The sequence below is a fragment of the Mustela lutreola genome, chromosome X, assembly GCF_030435805.1.
Source record: "Mustela lutreola isolate mMusLut2 chromosome X, mMusLut2.pri, whole genome shotgun sequence".
Lineage (NCBI taxonomy): Eukaryota > Metazoa > Chordata > Mammalia > Carnivora > Mustelidae > Mustela > Mustela lutreola.
In genome coordinates, this window is record NC_081308.1 from 101929056 (window position 1) to 101951501 (window position 22446).

Here is a 22446-nt window from a genome sequence, read left to right on the forward strand (position 1 = left end):
CTTACTAGCCATACTTATTATTTTTAAAGGGATTAAGAAAGCACTTTTAAGAACTGTTTCCTCCACATTTGGTTATATTCACCTTGGAAAGCTCCCTAACCCCTGTAACTTGTCCCTCACTCATCTTCTCTGAACCCTACCGACAATTGTGATCAGTCCACTGGTGTTAAGAGGAAGTGATAGTACTTTCTTAATAGTGGCCAGGATAAAGAGGAAACTAACTTAGGAGGTTTGGAGAACAAAACAACACTCTGAGAGAAGCTAGTAAATTCTTTAGAGAATGTCCTGTGATTCACAGCCTTTTAGTTGGAGAAGTGGAAATGTTTGCAGTATGGATTCTACCTGAGTGTATGTGGTAATCGGTGGGCGGGATAGGTATGCTTTATCATAAGGAAGAGTGGCTGAGATCACTAGCTCTGGGGCCAGGATGTCTGGGTGTCAATCCTGTCCCTGCCACTTAACCAGCTGTGACACTTTGGCCGAACTATTTAACTGCAGCGTTCCTCTGTTTTCCTATTGGTTAAATGAATTACAACAGTGCTTATTTCATAGGGTTGCTGGAAAAATAAAAGATGTAAGGCACTCCGACCGTTGCTTGATCCATAGTAAGCTGTCCATTTTTAGTTACTCTTGTAACTAAAATTCCATGATAACGGCCAATAATTCTCATGGCCGTGAGATATACAGAAGACTAGCTAGAGTTCAGAGCCAGGTAGTCTGGCTCCAGAAGCTGTGCTTTTATGTATTGTGAGTATACTGCCATCAAGGTAGAGCCTTTAAAAAGAATTAATTTAAAGCTCTTCAGGAGCGCCTGGGTGGCTAAGTTGGTTAAGTGTCTGGCTCATGATCTCAGCCCAGGTCTTGATCTCAGGGTCATGAGTTCAAGCCCTGTGTTGGGCTTCATCCTGTGCTTGGAGCCTACTTTAAAATAAAATGAAATAAAATAAAGTAAAGTAAAATAAAATACTCTTTAGACATGTAATATACCAAGAACCAAATACCAAGAACTGTCCCAAGGAATATAAACCATGTTATTCCCAGGATTGGATGCCAAGGCTTAGAGCACATTAGAGCACATTAATAATGTTAATGAACATGTCTTTTTTGTTTGTTTTGAAATCAGGCAACTGCTTTTCCTTCAGAAGTCAAAGACTTGACCAAGAGAATCCGTACTGTTCTCATGGCCACTGCTCAAATGAAGGAGCATGAGAAAGATCCAGAAATGCTCATTGATCTCCAGTATAGCTTAGCCAAGTCCTATGCAAGCACTCCGGAGCTCAGGAAAACCTGGCTTGATAGCATGGCCAAGATTCACATAAAAAATGGAGATTTTTCAGAGGTGAGGACCTAAGACTTTGTCCTGAGCACAGTCCTACAAAAACCCTGGAACACAGGCTGACCTTTTTTTGTCCTCTTTCAGGCAGCAATGTGTTACGTCCACGTGGCAGCTTTGGTTGCAGAGTTTCTTCATCGAAAAAGTAAGATATTTCTGTTCTCAGACACAGTGGAGGATTTCCGCTAGCGCGCGAGTTTTCATGCTTGTAGCTTGTGACTAGGAATGTGATGTCATTGAGCTCCGAAAACTATGTTCACCGTTAGCCTCATAAACAGAAGTTGTTATAAAAGAAAACTGGACTGCTCATTTTGCCTTCCATTAAGAGCACAAGAATAAGTTAAATAGTAACAGGGCCAGGCCTGATTCCCAATGTTTATTTTTCCAAGACTGTCTCCCTGGAAGACTGCCACCGATTAAATTCTTCTCAGGGCTCATGAGAAGCTCTGGTTAATAGAGATCCTCTGTTTTCCGCTCATCTGTCTCAGATTCACCAAAACCTGCCACAGATGATTTCTCTGTAGCTACCTTAGTGTACCGGTACTTTGGTATTAGAAGGGGTCAGCACATCAGCAAGATGGCCAAATAAGATGTGCCTTGTTTGTATACGACCCCTCCCAACAATGTGGCATCTGTCCATGGACAAAAGTGCCTCTGGGAGCTGCGGAATCCAGCAGTGTGTGCCAAGGGACCTGGGGAGGAATCTCACCCACCCGAGCTTTAGGCAACAAACAGACAAACCTTGGTCCCCTAGTGGGCTCCAGCCCCTCCCAGCTGCGGTCTGAGAGCCCCTGGAGAACGCTGCCTTAGACAGTTGTCCACAGATTTAGAGAGGATGGTCCTTGGTGCATGTCCAGGGGTCCAGCTGAGAAGTTCTGGCATGCTTTTGGAGCTAAATAGATACAAGTTCAGATGCCTTGCGGCGGCTCAGAACAGTTTGACTTGACTCATGTCCCACCTTCTTTAAGGTGGCTTGGCTTAGTGCCAAGAGAGACCTCCTTGCACATGATTTCTTCGGTGGGAAAAAGTGAGAGCCTATGAGTGGGCACCTGGCTTCCCCAGGAGTACAGGACCCGCCAAAGAGGCCCATTTCTCTCTCGCCCTGCCGGAGTCCTGGCTCCTGAGCTGCATGACTGGGGGTGGGGAAAGGGAGGGAGTGTCCAGGTAGGATTCCTAGATGGCTTTTAAAAGACAGGAATCCAAAACAAACAAACAAACAACAAAAAAAGGAATCCTACTGGCTGCATTGCAGGCTCTATCCGCCCGCCAGCAAGGCACGAGGGACACTTAGCTCATGGATCCCCCCCCCCCCCCCGCCATCGCCCCATCTAGCCCCTAGCCCACAGGTACTCTCCATGCCTTGCACATCTAAACCACCCGCTCCTTTATCCTCCAGCTGGGTCCCTGGGCATTCTCCTGATAGGTGATGAGAGCCAGCTTTTGCAGATGACCAGAAAGCCATCCAGAATCTGTGGGCCCCTTGGGGAACATGGACTTGAGCTTCAACACCAGCCTTGAGAGAGCAAAAGGGAGCTGTTAGCACCCGGCCTGGTGTGTCGCATGAGGGAGAGAAGGCATACAAGCTTCAGAAATCTGCCACAAAGGGGAGCAAGGAGTGTGAAGCCAGGCTATCCATAGGAAGGCGGGGAAGGCCCCATGGAAGTTAATTCTCTCCCAGAGTCGGCCAGTAAAGGTGGTTGGAGATGACTGCTACTTCAGATGCAAGACTTGAGAGAACAGGAAAAACAAAGGAAACATGACACCAACAAGGGATCCCAACAATCTTCCAGTGACCCGTGTCAAAGACTTGGAGCTCTGCAGTTTACCTCCTCAAGAATTCAAAATAGCCGTGTTAAGGAAGCTTAATAAGCTACAATAAAACTGAAAGACAACTCAATGATGTCAGGAAAACCATATGAGAACAAAACAAGAAGTTAAACAGAAATTTTGAAGGAAACACAAATTCTGGCATTGAAGAATACAACGAATGAAGTGAAGAACACAACAGAGCATTGCCGGCAGAATGGATCAAGCAGAAGAACTAATCTGTGAAATAGAAACCAGGACCTTTGATGGGGCGCACGGGTGGCTCAGCTGGTTAGACATCCAACTCTTGGCGTAGGCTCTGGTCATGATCTCAGGCACCATGCTCAGTAGGTTGATTGCTTGAGATTCTCTCTCCTTCTGCCTCTGCCCCTCTACCCTAAAATAAATAAATAGATCTTTTAAAAAAAAAAGAGAAGAAGAAGCCAAGACCTTTAAAATGATCTCATCAGAGAAGAACAAAGGACAAAAGAATGAGAAAGAGTGAAGAAGCTTATGTGGGTGATCTTCGGGACAGCATCAGAGGAAACAATCTGTGAATTATTAGAGTCTGAGAAAAAGACAGAAAGCTTTTATTTCAAGAAATATTGGCCGAGAATGTCCCAAGTCTAGAGAGAGATTTGGACACCCATGTTCACGAGGTTCATAGATCCCCAAAAAAACTCAGAGAGCTTCTCTAAAGACGTGTTTATAGTAAAACTGTCAAAAGACAAGAAATCCATGGGGCTCCTGGGTGGCTCAGTTGGTTAAGCATCTGCCTTCCGCTCAGGTCACGATCCCGGGGTCCTGGGATTGAGCCCCACATTGGGCTCCCTGCTTGGTGGGAAGCCTGCTTCTCCCTCTCCCACTCACCTGCTTGTGTTCCTCTCTCTCTGTCTCTTGCTGTCTCTCACTGTGTGTCAAATAAATAAATAAATCTTTAAAAAAAAAAAAAAGACAAGTAATCCTAACGTAGCAAGAGAAAGTAAGTTTGTAACTTACAAGGGAACCCCCCCTAAGTCTATCAGTGGATTTTGCAGCAGAACCTTACAGGCAAGGAGAGAGCAGGATGATCTACTCAGAGCACTGAAAAAATAAAACTGCCAATCAAGAGTACTCTTTCCAGCAAAGTTGTCCTTCAGAAATGATGGACGGATGAAGATATTCCCAGGCAAACAAAAGCTGAACAAGTTATCAGTGCTAGACCTGCCTTGCAAGAAGTGCTGAAATGAAAAGATGCTAATTAGTGACATGAAAACATATGAAACAGGTTCGAATGAATGGGTAAAGATGTGGCACATATACATAATAGAATGTTATTCAGCCACAAGAAGAAGGAAATCCTGCCAATTCGAGTAATATGAATGGACCTTGAAGGTGCTCTGCTAAGTGAAATGAGTCAGAAAGAGAAAGACAAACACTGTATGATCTTACTTTCACGTAGCATCTAAAAAGTTGAATTCACAGAAGCAGAGAGTGAAATGGTAGTTGCAAGGGGCTGGGGTGGGGGCGGGTGGGGAAAACAGGAAGATGTTGGTCAGAGGGTAGAAACTTTCAGGTATAAGATGAATACATTCTGGAGATCTAATGCATAGCACAGTGATCGTAGTTAAAGAAACTGGATTATATACTTGATAGTTGCTGGGAGAGTGGATCTTAAATATTCTCATCTCCCCCCAAATGGTAAGTACATGTGGTGTTAACACCGCTGTGGTAATCGTTTTGCAGTATACACGTGTGAAATCAACACACACACCTTAAACTTACACAGTGTTAGGTATCAATTATGTCAATAGAGCTGGAGGGGAGATCGGGAGTGGGGCAGGCAAAACAGAAAGGGAGTCAGTGGTCTTGAAGGGCTTCGGGATCCAGCAGGTCTAATTCAAGACTCTGCCTGAAAGTTTCCCTTTCCAGAAACGATATTGCTGGCTACTACTGTAGAAACTACTCGAGCTAGGTTTAAAAATTGACCAGGTACGGATATTGCAAAGAAACCTTCCACTATCTATCATAATGGCCAAGCTACTTCCTCTAAGGTAGTTGAATGAGTAACATGAGGGTAAAATGAAACCATCTTGTGGGAGTCCTATCACTCTGCCTTGGTCTGTGAGAACACAGCCATGTTTATTTTGTTTTTTTAACTCCAGGATTCCTACAGTTAACTACATGGCTTTCATTTTACATCTAAGGCTCAGTGTTTGATTGCCTCATATAATACCACCTGTGTGGGGAGAACCTCTTTCTTTCTTTTTAAGATTTTATTTATTTGTCAGGGAGAGACGGAGAGCACGAGCAGGAGAAGGGGCAGAGAGAGAAGCAGATTCCCCGCTGAGCAAAGAGCCCGAGGTGGGGCTCAATCTCAGGACCCTGGGATCATGACCTGAGCCGAAGGCAGACGCTTACCCAACTGAGCCACCCCGACGTCCAGGAAGAACCTCTCTCTAAAATGAGTTTTCCCAAGCATGGTGTCATAACTAAAATGGAGATTCATTTTACTTATATTTTAAATGAACACTTTCTGTTTGATACCAAAATATTTTTTTAACAGTCCATGTGTTTGAAATTGGCATACTCTGGTTTTCTCCTTTTTTAGTACATAGGTGGTTTTAAAATGGAAAAATCTTACTTATCAAAAGAAGGCCCTGTTTCAGGGTTTTTTTTTTTCCTACATCCCTGTTCTGCCCATGAAATTACAGCCAAAATAAATACTGAACTTGTACACCTGTAATTCCAAATAAACTGGTAGAAGAACTCTAAACACACTAATACATTCTTAGGTGTGTTTTTCAGATAAGTGAGGTTAATATTACCTCCTCTTTTTATTAGAGAAATCACAATAAGAGTTTTATGTCTACTGAAAATGGTTAGAAATATTAAAATATTTCCCTAGAATTTGTTTCCACAAGTCCAAAGACCCTACAGTCACGCAGAAATCAAGGATTATTCCTCTCCATTATCATTCCTTAATCTTTAACACTATAAGACTGGACAAAATAGTAAGTAAAAAAAAAAAAAAAGAAAGAAAGAAATATCACTGTGGTTTTTTGGACATTGGCTTGAGGCTGCTAGCCTGAACACCAAATCGTGTGGCACATTTCATTAAGTGTAAATGGTGCTTAAAAACATTTTTTAAAATTTGAGTATAGTTGACACACAATGTCAAACTAGTTTCTGGTGTACAGCATAGTGATTTAACCCTCTGCGTTATGGTATGGTCACCACGAGTCCCATCTGTCCCCATACAACGCCATTACAATACCCTTGGCTATATTCCCCATGCTGTGCCTTTTATTCCTGTGACTTATTCATTCCATAACTGGGAGCCTGTATCTCCCATGCCCCTTCACCTACTTTTGCCCACCCCCCATTTAAATATTTACTTCATAATCCCTTTGAGGTTTTTTAGCTTACCCTTCTTAGAACTCAAGGGGCCCCTCTCCAAATAGGGAAAGATGTTTAGCATTTTAAAGAAAACATAATGTTAAATTGAGGAGTTTACATTCTTATTTATTTATAGCTGCCATCTATTTTTAGACTTGGAAAATCCTACTTGTTAAACTAGCAAAGCTTATTCCAAAATGGGGACAGAGTTGTAAAATCCTCAGGGCTCCCCCTTACCCTTGGCTCTGGTCATTCCAATGATCCAGAACACCCTCTTTTGGTGATTAGCTGATTAAACTATGCAGTTACAGTAATGTGGACTGCTAAAACACATTGTGAAAACACAATAGCAATGTGGACTGCTAAAACACATGTGAAAACACAATTTCGAAACTTAATCCATTAACCCGTTACCCGGTCTGAGAACTTAAGGATCTAGATAAGAACTGGGTATTTACTGGGCAAATAAACACACAGCTGAGTGCAGAACTAAGGGAAAAAAGTTTTATTAACACTTAAAGACAGACTTAGTTCAAAAATATAGTTGAGCAATTCTACAGCCTTTTGTTTGCTACTGTTAAGTGTCCTTTGATGATGAAAACAAAAGGGAAGGAGAGTTAGAATGTATTTTAAATCTTTGACACATCCGAGTGCCTGGGTGGCTCAGTTGGTTAATCATCTGCCTTTGGCTTGGGTCTTGATCTCAGGGTTCTGAGATGGAGTCTAGCTATCATCGGGTCCCTGCTCGGTAGGGAATCTGCTTCTCCTTCCCTTGCTCCCCCTGCTTGTGCTCTCTCTCTGCCAAATAAATAAATAGTGTTTTTTTTTAATAACAAATCTTTGAAATATTGATTGCAAAAATTTTGTTTTCTCCTCCTATGCCATTTCTCTTGAAGTCATTATAAAGCACTTCTAATCAAGATGAAATGCTACTGACCAGCTCACATATTGGTGACAGATGTTCTCCTGTTTGGAGTTTTGAAGGAAAAAAAAAAAACAACCTAATTTGTCCCATTGGGTGGTTTCCTAAGCAAGCAAAGGCTTGGCCCCTTCCTCCCTGGGGCTGACGCCAGAAGACCAGCAACGGCCATTTCTAGATTTGTGTGTGTGTGTGTTTCAGGCCCTGAACCGGAAGGGAAAGGGGAAGGAGATGTGTGTTTCTCCCTGTCACCCCCACCCCACTTCTCTCAGTCAGCCAAAGCTCTTGCTGTTCCTACCAGAGAGACCTTAAGGATTATGGTTCTCTTCCTTTTACCTAAGTTACCTCTAAGTGGTGATGATTACTGGCTGTCGGTTACTCTCACCCCCACGGATAGAAAAGAAAACCAGGTCTAAATGTCCCCATTTCCATTTTATCTGAGAACCCCCAACTATTCTAGATCTCCTTCTTTTAAGCTAGACCTCATGTACCTCTCCCTCTTCTCTTCCCGAGGGCAGGCACAAATGTTCCCCCCCCCCACCCCGTGGATGGGAGGTGGGGGAGATAAGAGTCCAGTATCTGCATTCTTCCACCACCACTTGGCATCCAAGGTTTGACAAAGCTGCCATCCTAGAGGGCTCCCCCAGCAACCCAGAAAAAGGAATTTCCTTTCCCATAGAATCTGTTCTTTTCATTCCTTATAGGGTAATGTTGCTCCCTTTCTCAGGTCTTCCTACCCTGAATTTGGTAGCTTAAGTCCTGTAGGCTTTTTATTTCCTGATTCCTTGCCAATCACAGCCTTTCCCCTCTTTTGCCCTCCTTTCAAGACTTTTCAACCTCTTATCCTTCTTCTGACCAGCAGTCTTCCTTTATCAAGGGTTCGACTGCTTCCCCATCCTCCAAACTCCTCCCTACTTTTTTTTTTTTTACCACCCCCCCCACCCCGATCACTTGTGCTCAGGGTAGTGGTCTGTCCCTGGGCAGTTTGCATCTTGCTTTCCCTGGGACAACAGTCAGGAATAGAGCATCGATAGCTGTGAAGGGCAAGGTCAGGAGCCCAGGTCGTATGCCCCGGAAGATCCATCGCGGACTCTGGAAAATCACCTTCTGCAATGCTACGCGGAGCTCTGTGAGGTTCCTGAAGTACGCGCCTCCCTCTGTTGGGGTGTAGACACGGGTCACTTCTAGATTCAGCAACTCACTTCATCTGAAAATCTTAACAGCATTTTAAAGACCCTCACAACCAAAAGGGTCCTCTGATCACTGGACAGTTTGGTGGGTGCCAATAACTTAAGGAAACAAGGGGATATCGTCTCCTCTGGGTAGAGTTATGTCAGGCATAGGAGTGAAGCTAAACACACTTAGTCTGATAGTGAACTCGGAGGCTAGCAATCCGTAACAGCCGTCTTGTCACCAGATGCAGCAGACCACGAGCTCCAAAGTGGGTGTTGACCTGTCAGTTTCTGGGGAAAAAAAAACAGCCCATAATTTGCCCTCTTCCTACTTACAACTTATACCGGGAGACTCTCTCCCACGATGCTTTAGCCTCATCAGATCTCTGGTATAGGAGCGAGCCTTCTTTTGTCCTCCCCTAAATCGCAGCATTCTAGAAGAATCCTAGATTTGGGAATCCCTTAATAAATTTTAGCTCAGACAGGAGTTTTGTTTGTTTGTTTGTTTGTTTGTTTTTTAAAGATTTTATTTACTTATTAGAGAGATAGAAACCACAAGTAGGCAGAGCAGCAGGCAGAGGAAGAGGGAGAAGCAGGCTCTCTGCTGAGCAGGGAGCCTGATGTGGGGCTTGATCCCAGGACTCTCGGATCATGACCTGAGCCGAAGGCAGTGGCTTAACCCACTGAGCCACCCAGGCACCCCCCAGACAGGAGTTTTTTCCCTGCCTACGGACCTAGCGGCCAGAGACCTTCAGGGACTGATGCTTTTTTCTCTGACAAGGACTACACTGTATTGCTTCGCTCAATTTTGGGGGCCCTCTTCCATCCCGCCTGGCTCTTGACTTCACTGAGGTGCTCAAACGGACGTTTTCTCAATCTCAAAACGTTCTCCTGATGTACTACCCGAAGAATGGCTGAATCAGACCTGTTACTGGTCCCCAGCAAGATAAGGGGTATTATCCTGAATGTAAATCAGCTATGTGACTGAGCATAGTTAATTCAGGGGACATTTTTCCCCCCATAGACTTTGTCGAAGAAGGAAATGATGTACTGATTCATGTTCTGGTGCAGGTTCCTTATCTTGTTGTGGTCCAGCACTTGGAATAGAACACTCTAGAAGTCTATGACAGACCATTTTAGGCACGGTTATCTTTAGAAACGAAATGTGTCATGCCCTATCTTAAGTGTCTTTTATTACCTGATTTCTTTGAAAAAAAAAAAAAAAAGGCCCTAAAGTCCATTGGGTCCAAGTAAATCTCATTGTCATTTCCTTCCCTCTCAGAAATTCACTGATTGCCCCCAATGTGTTTCTCCATTCTTGAAATAGGACTTCAGAATAGCCCCATCTTTCCTCACCCAAACCCCGTCTGTCTGTCTGTCTGTCTCTCTCTCAGAAGCATGGTGCTTCCTTGATAACTCATGCTCCAGCAAGCATCTTACCAGGCAGTGTATGTCTAGTTAGCTTTCATGTAGACAGGAGGAGTTGGCAAAATCCAAGCCTCGATACATGACCTTTTTTCTTTAAACCATAATTCTGAGAAATCTCCGAAATATAAAGTTCAACTCTCTTAAATCTTCCTTCTGTTTTCCCCAACCTCTAACCTTGGGGAGCTTTCCCGGGCTTCTGCCATGAGTAGATCATGCTTTCTAAACATCACTATTCCAGAGGTTCTAGAACAATAGATTGCCAACAATTTTTATTCCCTCGCGACCAGCCGATTTTCACCCACTAGCAGATTCTTTTATAAGGAGGCTGGATTTTCTGTAACTCTTAAATTCCAGCCCACCTACAGAAAGGTAAGTAAAAACAGGAGTTGTTGGGACACATTCCCCTGTCCAGAATGTGGCTGGCACCCACGTGGTCTGCCCTCTGTACCTACACTCTTCACTTGACAGGAACCACTTGGTCCACAGTCCTACAGCAGCTGTCCTCAGCTTGAGCTCACTTGCTGCTTCTCCGGGGTCCAGCTGTAGCTTCACTCACTGTACCAGCTGGCAACAATTGTCCTATCTTGGAAAAACCCATTTATTGGTAGCTTTGCATTCAGCACTCCTTACATGCTAGGTTCTCTTCTAAACCCTTTGTGTTTCCTTGAATTCTCGCAAAGTTGCTGTTATCTCTGTGTTACAGCTGATGAAACTTTTTACAGTTCTAGGGAGATGAGCAGGGCTCGAGTCACACAATTAGTGCTAGACCTGAAGATATCAAGCTCTGAAAGCTCTGATTCTCCCAGGGTCTGCTCCTTTTCTCCAAGGTTGATGCTTTAGCCCTGTTGTATGTTTTCTCTTTCTGCCTCTCTTACAAGTCCTGGGCTAGGCTTCCCCCAATGACCCACTTCCTTTCCCAATTCTACAGTGAGATCAGGAGCTAGAAATGGTTACAAAAATTCATTCTCTGGTTACCTGAAAAGTACATGGCCTCCTTGATTAGGTGACAATCCAGAAACATACAGGATCAAAGTGTTAGATGACACTTGGGAAACAGGGACTCTACTAGCCCTTGAAGATGAGGCAGAGTCCCAGAAGGAAGCTTACTTGTTGGTAACCTGAGCTCGCTTTTTGGGGGAAAAGACCAGTAAAATGTGTAGTAGATGGGAACCATTTGTAAAATTCTTTACAGACTGAAAATCGCACTTAGGACTTTGATTGGTACGAAAATATCCACATTCGTTTTTAAAGGTAACCAGTCCCTGTAAGGCTGTTATTTACAAAATGCTTCCCCCCCCCCCCCATGGATGGGACTGGAGGAGATTATGCTGAATGAAATAAGTCTAGCAGAGAAAGTCAATTATCGTATGGTTTCACTTACTTGTGGAACATAAGGAGTAACATGGAGGACATTAGGAGAAGGAAAGGAAAAGTGAATTGGGGGAAATTGGAGGGGGAGACGAACCACGAGAGACTGTGGACTCTGAGAAACAAACTGAGGGTTTTGGAGGGGGGAGGGATAGCTGAACCTGGTGGTGGGTATTAAGGAGGGCACGTATTGCATGGAGCACTGGGTTTGGTACATAAGCAATGAATCTTGGAACACTGAAAAAAAAATTTTAAAAAAAACCGCTTTTTTAAAAAAAATAAATTCCTTTCACTGCTTTCTGTTCATACAGAATTATTCCCTAATGGATGTTCAGCCTTCAAGAAAATTACTCCCAATATAGACGAAGAAGGAGCCATGAAAGAAGATGCTGGAATGATGGATGTCCATTATAGTGAAGTAAGATTCCAGGGCCTGCAATGCCAGTTATAGGAATTTAACTTCTTGAAATTTATATTAAAAAATTATTATAGCTAACTTAATTTGGAAGGGAACTGAGGACTGATGAACTGTAAACATGAAACCTTCCCAGGGCCAAGATGTCCCTATTTGGAATATGAAGCCGTGACTCTGGAACGGATCCTATCGTCTGGCTTCAGAGAGGCAATATTTATCATCTTCAAACTGCCATCCCAGTAACCAGATCAGAGTCAACATACTTTGGAAAAAACCTCCTTTAAAAAAATATAGCTCACAATGTAGCCACTCAGCAGAGTATGCCTAAGAGTCTGTTTAAACATGGAAAATTTCTGCTGTAAATTTCATATGGCTACCAGACGGCTTCGGTTGTCAGTCAACAAACATTTATTGGCTTATGAGCAAGGCCCTGGACCTGATGATGTAGGTGCTATAAAATAATCAGCCAGGGCCAAACCCTCACTGACCTCCGGTGCCTACCTGAATGGCTAATGCACCTACACAGAATGGGGGTGGGGTGGGGAGCAGGACCGTACCATTTGAATGATACACACAGTGTGTTCCACGTAAAGTCAAAGGTGAGAGAGGTGCCTTTGAGCTGAGGTAGAACAGTGAGCTGTGATTAGAGAGGGGTGAAGAAAGAGAACACCACCAAAGTGGTCTACAAGGTGGGAAGGTATGAGGCTTTAGGGCAGTAGAATGGATCCTTTTGGCTAAACCCGGTTGGGTTCACATCGAGAAGAGAAGTAGTTGAGGTGATATTTTTGAGAAACTGGGTGTTTGGGCTTTATTCAGGAGAATGTTGAATTACTCTCAGACAATGAGGACAGAACAATGGTGGGATGAAAGCAAGGAAGTGGAGTGTGTCATTTGGCAGTAATGTGGGAGACGTGTTGAAGATAGAGGCTAGAGAGAGGGCTGCCCAGGAGTCTAGATGTGAGGCAGTCAGGGCCGAAACCCACCTGCTGGCTGAGTCGGGATGCACTGTGAAGATAGGAGGAAGGCCTGCTAGGAGGAGAACCGGAAGGGGAAGAATCAAAGGTAGCCCTGAGCTTTTGGGTTTGACTGTTCCAGAAAAACTACAGGTGGGTGATTTTCCAGGGAAGATGATGAATTCCATCTTTGATATATGTTGAATTTGGAGTAGGAGGGTTATCACGACGGAAGTAACCATCAGGCTTCTAGAAGTTTAGAACCAAATCTGAGGAGAGAGATCAGGGTCAGAGAGCTACATCTGGAAGTCATCTGTTGAGAACCAAAGCAGAGCAAGGATGGGAGTTCACAGAGCCAGTGAAAACCAGAGAACCAAAGACTGAAACACAAAGAAGTTTGCAGAGTGGGAAGATGAAAAAATGAACAAAACCAGAAATTTAAGGGGTTGTAGTCCCATAGAAACACATTTTTGAGAGTTGTATTAAAAAACATCAGCAATCAGATTGAAGTGACAGAGATATACTTCATTATACTGAATGAATTGTTTTGTTTTTTTTAAATACAGGACAATCTCAAGTTAGCTGTAGTTCATATAGCTAAAATGACATGGTTAGAAGCTTTAACTATTTCTATATGGGTCTCTTGCCTCATCAGTAACATAAGGACAATACCATCCTGGTCAATTCAAAATAAATGTAAAGCTCTCTGTAGCTCATTAGGCACTACAGAAGTGTCAGGCTTTGTGGCTGACGTACTTGACAGTGATGTTACACTTTACTCTAGAACCTAGAAGGGTAGATATTTACAACATGTTTGCTAAGTCAATTATAACAGATACTCTAGAAACTTGCATTTTAATTCCAGCTCAGTGCTTGACTGTGAAGCCTTGGGGAAGTTAATTCACATTTTGGGGGGGCAGGGGGTCTTAGTTAGACTTAAATGATTTCCCAGAGACCTCCAGTTCTTATGGGCTGACAGTGGAAGAACTCAGGGGAGTTATGGAAGATAAATGGTTGAGCCCAACTAAAGTTACATTCTCATCTTCCAAATAACATCTTCAGCTTATTCACAGAAATAGCCTTGAGCCTGAGTCAGATACCTTCAAAGAGAATGGCAACATTTCCTATTACTCAAGAACTATAATCTGTTTTCTATGTAAACACATTTGCTGGGAACTCTCGTGTGTTCTCAGTAATAATTTATACATTTTATTTGATGTATACAGATAGAATCATGTTCAGAAAAGCCTTTGTATGTTGCAGCTTGTGGAAGAAGGCTTCCTCATGCTTGAGCCAAAGGAAAAATAACTGACACTGATTTATGAGCTTTATTGAAATGCAAAGTACAAATGGTTGTCTATATAGTGCCTGTATTTATATACGTGAAAAACCAATAATAATGAAATTTAATTTGTTTCTAAAACTGCATGTCTGACCTTTGATTTGGAATAGGTTTTTTTAAAAAAGATTTTATTATTTGTCAGGAAGAGAGAGAGAGCACAAGAGGGGCAGAGGGAGAGGGAGAAGCAGGCTCCTTGCTCAGCAAGGAGCCCAATGTAGGACTTGATCCCAGGGCTCTGGGATCTTGACTTGAGCTGAAGGCAGATGCTTAACCAACTGAGCCACCCAGGCATCCCATAATTTGCAGTAGTATTTAGGGATGTAATTGGCACATTCCTAAGCAAACAGTTTGATGAATTTTGATAGTTGTATATATCCATGTGACTTATCAGCAGAAACAAAAAAATAGAACATATCCATTCTTTTTTTAAAAAAGATTTTATTTATTTATTTGACAGAGAGAGTGAGCACAGGCAGATAGAGTGGCAGGCAGAGGCAGAGGGAGAAGCAGGCTCCCTGCTGAGCAAGGAGCCCCATGTGGGACTCGATCCCAGGAGGCCGGGATCATGACCTGAGCTGAAGGCAGCTGCTTAACCAACTGAGCCACCCAGGCGTCCTGAACATATCCATTCTTGCATAAAGTTCTCTTACGCCCATCTCCTGTCAGTCTCCTCTCCCTACCACCTAATTTCTATCACCATAGATTAATTTCGCCCCCATCAGTGTCATAAAAATGGACTCTTTCATTCCATTCAATAAATACCCTTCTGCATCTGGCTTCTTTTGCTTAATCTGATGTTTTTGAGATACATCGATGTTGCTAAGTATATCAAAAGTTTGTTCTTGGGGCACCTGGGTGGCTCAGTGGGTTAAGCCTCTGCCTTTGGCTCAGGTCATGGTCTCAGGGTCCTGGGATCAAGCCCCGCATCGGGCTCTCTGCTCAGCAGGGAGCCTGCTTCCCCTTCTCTCTCTGCCTGCCTTTCTGCCTACTTGTGATTTCTGTCTGTCAAATAAATTAAAAAAAAATTTTTTAAAAAGTTTGTTCTTTTTCATTACTACATAATATTCCATTGTATTGATAACTGATTTTTTTCCTCCTGAACCCATTCTCCTGTTGATGAATTTTAGATTATTTCTATTTCGGGGCTGTTATGAATAAGTCTGCTCTAAACATTCTTAATCTATGACCTTTTGTGGACTTACACTTTCATTATTCTTGGGCAAATACCTAGGAGTAAAATTGCTGGATCCTAGGGAAGTTGTGTATTTAATCTTCTAAGAAATTGCCAAGAGTTTCTGAAAGTGGTTGGACAATTTTATACTTCCACCAGGAAAGGATGAGAGTTTCAGTTGCTCCCCATCCTCACCAACATCTGACGTGGCTAATCTTTCTTTTATTATTGCCATTCGAGTTGGTATCTCATTGAATTTTTAATTTATATTTTCCTTTTTTTTTTTAAAGTAGTCTCCATGCTGGGCATGGAGCCCAACGCAGAGCTTGAACTCAGGATCCTGAGATTTAAGACCTGAGCTAAAGTCAAGAGTTGGACACTTAACCTCCTGAGCTACCCAGGCACCCCATTGTGAACCAAAAATATGCTCTGGTTTTAAGTTCTTTGTCAGATACATGTGCTGCAGATTTGTCTTTGATTTGTTTATTCATTTCTTAATTGAGTCTTTTATTGTGCCAAAAGTTTTGGTTTTGATGAAGTGCAACTTACCATTTTAGTGGTTTGTTCTTTTTATGTCTGGTCTGAGAAATCTTTGCTTACCTCAAGACTGCAAAGGTGTTGTCCTACCTTTTTTTTTTTCAGATTTTATTTTTAAGTCATCTGTATACTCAACGTGGGGTTCAGACTCACAGCCCTGAGATCAAGAGCCACACGCTCCTCCGATGGAGCCAGCCAGGCACCCCCTTACCTTTTCTTCTATAAACTTTGTCTATACATGTTATATTTAGCTCTGTAATCTAGAATTCATTTTTGAACCTGCAATCAGATAGAAGTCAAGGTTGAAGGCAGATATTTAGATGATTCACACCATATGGGGGAAAATGAAAAAATTTCCTTTCGCCTGATTAAATTACTTTGGCACTTTGGTCAAATTTCAGTTCTTTAGGTATGTGCAGCCTATTTCTGGACTCCGTTCCGTAGCACTGACCTGTTTGTCCATCTTGATATGAATATCACACCATCTTGATTGCTCTAAGTTGAGAAGTCTTGAAATCTGATAGTGTCAGCCCTCCAGCTTTTTTTTTTCCCCCAAGTCATTTTGGCTAGTCTGCATCCTTTGAATTTCCATATAAAATTCAGAATCCTCTTCTCTAATTTCCTCAAAATCACCTGCTGGAAGTTTTGGGGGCATTTTGTTACAGTTATATATCAGTCCATGGAGAGTGATGTTTTGTGATTTTTCAGGACATAAGTCTTTTGCTGGATTTATTGGTAGATGATTGATGTTTTGCTGCCACTGTAAATAGTATTGCTTGATTTCTTTCTCAGTTTGTTGTTGCTAGTATCTATCCATTCGGTTGATTTTTGTATGTTCATCTTCCGATCTGCCGCCTCGCTAAATACGCGTATTTGTTTTAGGGGTTTGTGTATTCCCGAGGCTTTTCTGCCTATGCACTCATGTCATCTGCACACACAGGCGTTTTTACATTCACCAATCTAGATGCCTTTTCTCTCTTTGGGTTGCCTGGTTTCACTGGCTAGCACCGTTATCATGTTGAATTCAAGTGGTGAGAACAGACATTTTGACCCATTCTCAAACTTACACGAGAAGAGTGTTCAGCCTGTAGGTTTAGCCCAGGTGCCCTTTATCAGACTGAGGAAGGTTCCTTCTAGTTCTTGTTTGCTGAGCGTTCTTTTTTAATATCATGAAGGGATGTTGAGTTTTTCCCAATGCTTTTTCTGTATCTATTGCTGGAGGCACAGTTTTCTCTTATCTCCCGCTTTGTTCTGTCATTACAGTGAATTTATTTCCCCATTGTAAGCCAGCTTTCCATTTCTGCGACTCACTAGTTTGTGAGAGATTTTTAATTCCCCCAAAGTCCTTCCTTCCCACGGTTGTTAGGAATTCTAATTTGGCTAGTGAATCTTAATATACATTTTTTCAAGTAGCAGCATTCGATGCCACTATACTAATGACTGAGGAAACCAATATAAATAAAATATTATTACTACTCTTGAAAACTCGCAGCCCGTTTGGAAAGTCAGACAAAGATAATGGGTAAGGAGAGGGATATTTATCCACCCAGTGAATTCTCAGAGCAGGATAAAAGGTATCTAGTGTTGATTAGGAGAAGGATCCCAGAAGAGGTGATATCTAAGCAGTCTTGAAGGGGTTAACCCCTGGAAGGGGAGTAAAGGGCGTAAGGCCCAGCATGGACAAAGGCACAGAGTGAGGGCCACACTGTGGTGCCCCAAACTTCTGGTAGCTCTTTGCTGTTGGAGCATAAAGTACAAGACTGGGCACCATGAATGATGAGATTATAGAAGCGTCGGCTGGACTATTGCCAGCCTCATGTGCCAGATGAAAGATCTTGTCCTTTGCTCTGTGAATGAAGTGGCAGCCATCTTGAAATTCTAAGAAGGGGAGACGGACGTGGTCTGGTTTGCCTTTGGAATCAGAAGCCTACAGCAGATAGATTTATAAGTCGTCAGACTGGAGGCAGGAAGATCAGTGAGCAAGAAAATAATACAGTCCTGAACCTTAGCAGTGTGTGTGGAAGTAGAGAGGAAGAGTCAGATTTAAGAAACATTTAAGAAGTCAGACTGGCAGGGCACGTGGGTAGCTCAGTGGGTTAAAGCCTCTGCCTTTTGCTCAGGTCAAGATCCCAGGGTCCTGGGATCGAGCCCCACATCGGGCTCTCTGCTCAGCCTGAGGAGCCTGCTTCTTCCTCTCTCTCTGCCTACTTGTGATTTCTGTCTGTCCAATGAATAAATAAAATCTAAAAAAAATACTGGTAGAAGTTGGCAACGAGCTGACGAGAGGATGAGTGGAGAGAGAGAGCACACTGGGTCTCCAGGGCTGCCATAATGTACCCACATGTATCGTCTCACAGCTCTAGCATCTAGAAGGCTGAAATCAGGGTGTCAGAAGGGCCATGTTCCCCTCTGACACTCTGGGGACAATCTTTCCTCGCCTCTTCCTAGCTGGTCTCTGGCATTCCTGGACTCCAGACTCTGCCTCTGTAGTCACATGGGGTCCTCCTCCAAGTCTCTGTCTTGTTGGGAGGATCCCAGCCATATTGGATTGAAGGCCCACCCTACTCCAGTGTGATTGTGCCATAATTAAGTATATCCTCAGTAACCCTATTTCCAAATAAGGTCACATTCTGAGGTAACTGGGGGTTAGGACTTCAGCATCTCTTTTCAAGGGACACCCTTGAACCCATCCCGGGGGTGGAGTCAAAACGACTCTTAAGTCTTCTAGCTAAGAGTTCATAGGGTGTTGCCCTTGGCTGAATAGGAAAAACACAAGTGAAAAAAACAGTTTAGGAAGAAGCTGAGTTCAGAATTGCCTAAAGGGTATACAGGAAGAGCCATTTTAGGGGCGCCTGGGTGGCTCAGTGGGTTAAGCCTCTGCCTTTGGCTCAGGTCATGATCTCAGGGTTCTGGGAGATCAAGCCCCGCATTGGGCTCTCTGCTCAGCAGTGAGCCTGCTTCCCCCCTCTCTCTCTCTGCCTGCCTCTCTGCCTGCTTGTGATCTCTGTCTGTCAATAAATAAAATTAAAATCTTAAAAAAAAATAAGAGCCATTTTAGCATTCAGTTCTGTAAATCTCAAGAGCATCTCATCTCTTCAAGAGAGAAACAAACTTGTTAAGGCTTCTGGCTAGCGGGGGTAACGGGCTTCATCATCTCATTGTTGAGAACATGAGATGGTCATAAAATTATCTGTTGCAACTGTTATTTTCTGGCAAGGTCAGATATCTCTATCTTGACCTATTATCTTCTCATCCTCCCCCAATTTTAGGGCCAACAGTCAGGAAGGAAGCATTCTTTACCAAAATCACTTCATTTTCATAAACACTCCTATCGCTCCCACACGAGCTTGAAAGTTGTCAAATCTTTTTTTTTAAAAAAATTTAATTTAATTTAATTTTTTTTCAGTGTTCTGAAATTCATTACCACACCCAGTGCTACATGCAATACGTGCCCCCCTTAATACCCACCACCAGGCTCACCCACCCCCCCACCCCCCCCTCCAAAACCCTCAGTTTGTTTCTCAGAGTCCACAGTCTCTCAAATCTTCTCAAGACTCTGTTATATTATGTGTAAATACAGCTTCAGTATAAAAAAGAAACAACATTCAGAGGCTTAGTGGGATTTATCCCATCAGATCTTCATTCATTCTCCAGTTGGAACAAATAATGCATCCCCTTTTAAAGATACCCTTTCTTAGTGGGTGACACTTTTAAGTACAGTTAACATCTTCATTGTGTGAATAAATGAAATAAATAGGTATGCTTCACTGTTGTCAGGGATTACTTTCATATTTTTGAGAAGGGTTTCCATTTCAAGTATTTGATTTAAAAAGTAGAGTTGCATAAGCCCTGCTCCTTCGGTGCACGTTCTGTTTGTTCTGTGTGTACTTGAAATGGCTCAGAATTTATTTGCCCAGAACCCTCAGACCAGGTCTAATTCCTGATTGCGTTTTGCTCTTAATGCAGGAGGTGTTGCTGGAATTGCTAGAACAGTGTGTGGATGGCTTATGGAAAGCAGAACGTTACGAAGTAATTTCTGAGATTTCCAAGTTGATCATTCCAATTTATGAGAAACGTCGTGAATTTGAGGTAGGTCATTTAAACTTGGGTATCATTGGCCTCAACTATGTTTTGGGGGAAAAAACAGTCATGTAGTTATGTCACTATCCCTCTACTATGCATCCTCCGAAAACTAGAAGGCTCATTATGTTACGGCATTTGCATTTTATTATAGAATATAGATACTTAACTGTGTCGTTTTGAAATATTTGTCTAATTTGAAAGTTCCTATCCTTCAAAACCCTGTGAAATCCTAAAATGAGAATCCGACTTTACATTCATAGAGATTTGCCAAAGGAAATTAAGGGCAAAACATGCAGAATATAAGTTTAAATTTCAATTATATAAGTGGTTCTTAAAACATTTTAATCCAGCAGTTTCCCCCCTTTCCCCTCAGGACGTAAAAAATTCAGTGTTGTCTTCTCCAAACCTTCACTCAAAAAAGCTTCTGAATTTCCCTGTTGCCTGAGAAGAGGCATAAGCCTGGCCTATTCTTTTCAGTTCGATGGGGAGACTAAAGGTTCTGACAGCTGACCTGGGGGATGTAATTAAGACACTAGGAATAGTCGTACCATGAGGAGTTTTTCCAATTTAGTCTGTCAGCCAAAGCTGTTGATAAAGGCTAATTAATAAAGACTAGTAGTGGGGCACCTGGGTGGCTCAGTCGATTGAGCATCTGACTTTGGCTTGGGTTGTAATCTCAGGGTCCTGGGATCGAGCCCCATGTCAGGCTCTCTGCTTGGTGGGGAGCCTGCTTCTCCCTCTTACTCTCCCTCTGAGCTCTCCCTTTCTCTCTCTTTCTCTCAAATAAAGAAATAAAATCTTTGTAAAAAGAAGAAAAGAAATGACATTGCTCCTTCCATCAAAGCATTACATCCTAAGAACCTTCGTAAAATGTCCGTAGTACCTACTTTCATACTAGCTTGAAGATAAGGCTACTAGAAACCCAGGGAGCATTTTGCTGCTTGGTCAACTAATAGGGAAGAAAAAAAAATATATCTTCTCTACACATGAAAGGAAATGATATTTTCTGTAGGGACACTACTCCCGTTTCCCTAGAGGCTTGTAAAGGTCTGTGCAGAACCCCTGACGTTCTACATGAGATATAGGCATTGTTTCTAGGACACCGGAATTTAATTTTTCTCTGTATATTTATGGGATGGGCTGAAAAGTGTCAAGAGATAGCAGCCATAAAGATAAGGAAAATTTCCCTCCAGTTGAGCTCAACTGTTTCTGTGCCCCCCTTTTCTGTTGAGGTGAAATTCACAGAACATGCAATTAACCATTTGAAAGTGTACAGTTCAGGATCATCGAGTGCATCTGTGATGCTTGGAACCCAAGACCTCTCTCTAGTTTCCAAACATTCTCATGGTCCCAGAAAAACACCCCCTACCCACTAAGTAATCACTCTCCACCCCACCCACCATTCCCTGGTAATCACTGATCTGCTTTCTGTCTCTCTCGGATTTGCCTATTCTGGATGTATCATCAAAAGGGATTAATGAAGATGTGACCTTTTGTGTCTGGCTTCTTTCACTTACCATGATACTTAAAAGGTCATCCAAGTCGTAGTGTGGATCAGGACTTCATTCCTTTTTATGGCAGAATGATTTTCCATCGCATGGCTCTGCTACAGTTTGTTTATTAGTGTATCCTGTGGCAGACATTTGCGTTGTTTTCGCCTTTTGGCTATAAGAAACAGTTGCTGTTACAGACACTCGTTTCTGTGTGGCCATATGTGTTCATTAATCTTGAGCATCTACCTAGGAATGGAATTGCCAGGTTTCATGAGATAATTCTTCGTTTAACCTTTTGAGTAACCACCAAACTGCTTTCCCTTTTACCTTCCCACTGGCGATGCAAACATTCCGCATTCTGAACAACGCTTGTTACTTTGGGTTTCTCGTTAGAGCTGTGAAGCGGACATGAAATGTTATCCCATTGTGATATTTGGTTTGTATTTCCTTACGGCCAATGATTTTGAGCATCTTTTTATGTGCTTGTTAACCATTTGCATGTCTTCTTTGGAGAAATGTCTATTTAAGAACTTCGTCCACTTTTAAATTGGGTTGTTGGTCTTTTTGTGGTTGAGTTGTGAGGGTTATTTTTGGTTAAGATATTTTTAAAAGATTTTTATTGAGAGAGAGAGAGCAGGAGTGCGAGTGGAGGGAGGGGCAGAGGGAGGGGGAGAAGCAGACTCCCCGCTGAGCTCGGAGCCTGACACAGGGCTCAGGCTCAGGACCCTGAAGTCATGACCCCAGCGGAAATCAAGAGTTGGATGCCCAAATGACTGAGCCACCCAGGGGCCCCTGGGATTTCTTATATTTTCTGATAGTAAACCCTTACCAGATCTGTAACTGGCAAATATTTTTTTCCCATTCTATACGTTGTCTTTTTACATTCTTAATGTTCTTTGCACAACATGCTCCCTTTTTCTGGGTGTATAGATGAAAATATTCTTTGAAAACTTCTGTAAACTTGTGTAAACCCAGTCCTCACTGAGGCATATACTCATATATATATATATATATGTATATATATATATATACTTTTTATGTATATTTT

The 22446-nt window shown here is 42.6% G+C and overlaps 1 protein-coding gene across 2 annotated transcripts in view; it reads left to right on the forward strand.

Moving 5' to 3' along the window:
• Positions 1-22446, forward strand: part of DOCK11 (dedicator of cytokinesis 11) — a 188584-nt gene that overhangs the window by 148452 nt on the left and 17686 nt on the right. For both annotated transcript variants that reach the window (XM_059158508.1, XM_059158509.1), the window contains 4 exons: positions 1124-1339; positions 1421-1478; positions 11716-11822; positions 19789-19911. In XM_059158508.1, coding sequence (XP_059014491.1) covers positions 1124-1339; positions 1421-1478; positions 11716-11822; positions 19789-19911 — 504 coding nt within the window. The remainder of the gene's footprint in view (positions 1-1123; positions 1340-1420; positions 1479-11715; positions 11823-19788; positions 19912-22446) is intronic.